The following is a 3,888-nucleotide window of genomic DNA, read 5'->3' on the forward strand; positions in this document are numbered from 1 at the left end:
GACTCGAACTCGGGACCTTCGCCTTTGCGGGCAAGTGTTCTACCATCAGAGCTACCCAAGCACGACTCACGCCCCCTCCTCACAGCTTTACTTTCGACTGTACCTCGTCTCCTACCTTCCAAACTTCATAGCAGCTCTCCTGCGAACGTTGCAGAGCTAGTACTCTTGGAAGAAGTGGCTTAGCCACTGCGTGGGGTATGTTTTCAGAATAAGATTTCCTTTCTTCCATGAGTGCAAGTTCTGCGAGGCTCGCAGGAGAGTTTCGGTGAAGTTTGGAAAGTAGGAGACGACGTAATGGCGGAAGTAAAGCTGTGAGGACGTGCTGTGAGTCGTGCTTGGGTAGCTCAGTTGGAAACCAATGACAATTGATGTTGATTTGGATCTGTCTGCGTATTCCAATGCAAGGAGGTACTACGAACAGAAAAGAAATGCTGCCAAAAAGCAACAGAAAACCATTGAGTCTCATAGCAAGGCCCTGAAGTCTGCTGAGAGGAAAACAAAACAAACTCTTAAGGAAGTTCAAGCAATGGTAAACATCAGTAAAGCACGAAAAGTGTATTGGTTTGAAAAATTCCACTGGTTTATTAGCTCCGAGAACTATTTGGTCATTGGAGGTCGTGATCCAAAGCAGAATGAACTGATTGCGAAACGTTATATGAGACAAGGTGACATATATGTTCATGCAGATGTGCAGGGAGCAAGTAGTATTGTTATCAAAAATCCATCTGGGCAGCCAGTGCCCCCGAAAACCCTCAATGAGGCTGGCATCATGGCAATGTGCTACAGTGTAGCATGGGATGCAAAGGTTGTGACCAGTGCTTGGTGGGTACATAGTGACCAAGTTTCTAAAACAGCACCAACTGGAGAATATCTGACGACTGGAGCCTTCATGATACGTGGAAAGAAGAACTTCTTGCCACCTTCCCATCTTGTCATGGGCTTTAGCTTCCTTTTTAAACTTGAAGACGATTCCATACAACGGCATAAAGATGAAAGCAAAGTCCGAAATGTTGAAGACGATGCTATATCAGCAGTAACAGATATCTCAGCAGAGCAGGACCAAGAGATAGAACTGGTTGACAGCGATGATGAAGGAGATGGAGACAATTCTCATGAGAAACATGATGAAGCAGTTTCCCAGGAAAACAATGAAGATGCAGAAGATGTACAGGCTGATGAAACTACAAAAGAGATTGAAGCTGTTGAAGCAGCCAAAGGAGATATGAATGATAGTGATGCACCAAATGAGGAAGATAATGCAGAGGGGCAACCAATGTTTCCTGATGTGGAACTCAAAATTGAGCATAGTCTTAACAGATTGAGTCTTCATGTAGTAAATAAACCCCAGAATGGTGTAAATGATACGGATGATCAGAAAATGGCTAGCAGGCATCAAAACAGAAAGCAGAAACCAACACAACAGAAAAATGAAGTTGCTGAAGATTCTGACTCAAAATCTGGTAACAAGTCTCAGCAACAGTTGAAACGAGGACAGAGAGCAAAACTAAAGAAAATTAAAGAAAAGTATAAGGATCAAGATGAAGAAGAAAGAAAGCTACGCATGGAAATTTTGCAATCAGCGGGCTCTCCAAAGGACAGCAAAAAGGGTAAAAAATCTGCAAAGGATGCTAAAGGAAAGAATCAGAAAAGTAAAGGCACTAATGGAGTTGTAGCTTCTGCTGAACGGCAGCAAGCCGAACAGAAGAGTCGGCCGCGCCCGGCACCAAAGCCTAGCAATCAGGAGCATGGTGGGGATGAATCTGATGGTGGAGGTGGAGGTGCAGCGGAAGAAGTGGAAGTGACGGCGGCAGCTGAAGTGGACATGTTGGATTCTCTCACTGGTTTCCCCCTTCCAGAAGATGAACTACTATTTGCAGTACCTGTTGTAGCGCCGTACACTACACTACTTAACTACAAGTTCAAAGTAAAAATAACACCAGGAACAGGCAAGAGAGGAAAGGCTGCCAAAACTGCGCTCAACGTGTTTCTCAAAGATCATACCACAACTGGAAGAGAGAAGGACTTAATAAAAAGTGTTAAGGATGAAGACCTGTCCAGGAACATACCAGGAAAAGTTAAGATTTCAGCACCACAGTTGCAAAAACTGCGTAAATGATATTTTGTGAACTCTTTTCTGTATGTACATTGTACACGATCATATAGGAGAAAATTCTGATTTTACATGTTAGAATTGTACAAGGAAAATGAGACTATGACACTAAAATTGTTGTGCGTACTGTTGGAGAGGAATAATGTCTTTCATCAGGTATAAGTTTTGGAAAACTTGAGCTTATATATATATGCTGTGCTTCATAATGAAAATAAAGATTTATTTTTCTAAAAAAAAAAAAAAAAAAAAAAAAAAAAAGTTGGTAGAACACTTGCCCGCGAAAGGCACAGGTCCCGAGTTCGAGTCTCGGTCCGGCACACAGTTTTAATCTGCCAGGAAGTTTCATATCAGCGCACACTCCGCTGCGGAGTGAAATCTCATTCTGGAAACATCCCCCAGGCTGTGGCTAAGCCATGTCTCCGCAATATCCTTTCTTCCAGGAGTACTAGTTCTGCAAGGCTCACAGGAGAGCTTCTGCGAAATTTGGAAAGTAGGAGACGAGGTACTGGCGGAAGTGAAGCTGTGAGGACTGGGCGTGAGTCGTACTTGGGTAGCTCAGATGGCAGAGCACTTGACGGCGAGAGGCAAAGGTACCGAGTTCGAGTCTCGGTCCAGCACACAGTTTTAATCTGCCAGCAAGTTTTAATAACGCCACTGTTTGACCATTCAGGAAGACTAGACTTGTTGTTGTTGTTGTGGTCTTCAGTCCTCAGACTGGTTTGATGCAGCTCTCGATGCTACTTTATCCTGTGCAAGCCTCTTCATCTCCCAGTACTTACTGCAGCCTACATCTTTCTGAATCTGCTTAGTGTATTCATCTCTTGGTCTCCCTCTACGATTTTTACCCTCCACGTTGCCCTCCAGTACTAAATTGGTGATCCCTTGATGCCTCAGAACATGTCCTACCAACCGATCGCTTCTTCTAGTCAAGTTATGCCACAAACTCCTCTTCTCCCCATTTCTATTCAATACCTCCTCATTAGTTATGTGATCTACCCATCTAATCTTCAGCATTCTTCTGTAGCACCACATTTCGAAAGCTTCTATTCTCCTCTTTTCCAAACTAGTTATCGCCCATGTTTCACTTCCATACATGGCTACACTCCATTCAAATACTTTCAGAAACGACTTCCTGGCGCTTAAATCAATACTCGATGTTAACAAATTTCTCTTCTTCAGAAACGCTTTCCTTGCCATTGCTAGTTTACATTTTATATCCTCTCTACTTCGACCATCATCAGTTATTTTGCTCCCCAAATAGCAAAACTCCTTTACTACTTTAAGTGTCTCATTTCCTAATGTAATTCCCGCAGCATCGGCCGACTAAACTTGACTACATTCCATTATCCTCGTTTTGCTTTTGTTGACGTTCATCTTATACTCTCCTTTCAACACATTGTCCATTCCGCTGTTCAACTGCTCTTCCAAGTCCTTTGCTGTCTGTGACAGAATTACAATGTAATCGGCGAACCTCAAAGTTTTTATTTCTTCTCCATGCGATTTAATTCCTACTCCGAATATTTCTTTTGCTTCCTTCACTGCTTGCTCCACATACAGATTGAATAACATCGGGGATAGGCTACAACCCTGTCTCACTCCCTTTCCAACCACTGCTTCCCTTTCATAGCCGGCCGAAGTGGTCGTGCGGTTAAAGGCGCTGCAGTCTGGAACCGCAAGACCGCTACGGTCGCAGGTTCGAATCCTGCCTCGGGCATGGATGTTTGTGATGTCCTTAGGTTAGTTAGGTTTAACTAGTTCTAAGTTCTAGGGGACTAATG

General features: G+C 43.5%; 1 protein-coding gene across 1 annotated transcript; it reads left to right on the top strand.

Annotated features, from left to right (window-relative positions):
• The first annotated feature begins 358 nt into the window (after positions 1-358).
• Positions 359-2,312, top strand: LOC126456728 (ribosome quality control complex subunit NEMF-like). The gene has a single exon (XM_050092470.1). It carries the CDS (start codon positions 359-361, stop codon positions 2,114-2,116), a length of 1,758 nt encoding a protein of 585 aa, XP_049948427.1. The 3' UTR covers positions 2,117-2,312.
• The last annotated feature ends 1,576 nt before the right edge of the window (positions 2,313-3,888 follow it).

Source organism: Schistocerca serialis, chromosome 2, assembly GCF_023864345.2.
Source record: "Schistocerca serialis cubense isolate TAMUIC-IGC-003099 chromosome 2, iqSchSeri2.2, whole genome shotgun sequence".
NCBI classification, from domain to species: Eukaryota; Metazoa; Arthropoda; class Insecta; order Orthoptera; family Acrididae; genus Schistocerca; species Schistocerca serialis.

What these genes read in the sequence shown, in the direction of transcription:
- LOC126456728 (XM_050092470.1), top strand. Translation starts at nt 359, where the DNA reads ATGACAATTGATGTTGATTTGGATCTGTCTGCGTATTCCAATGCAAGG.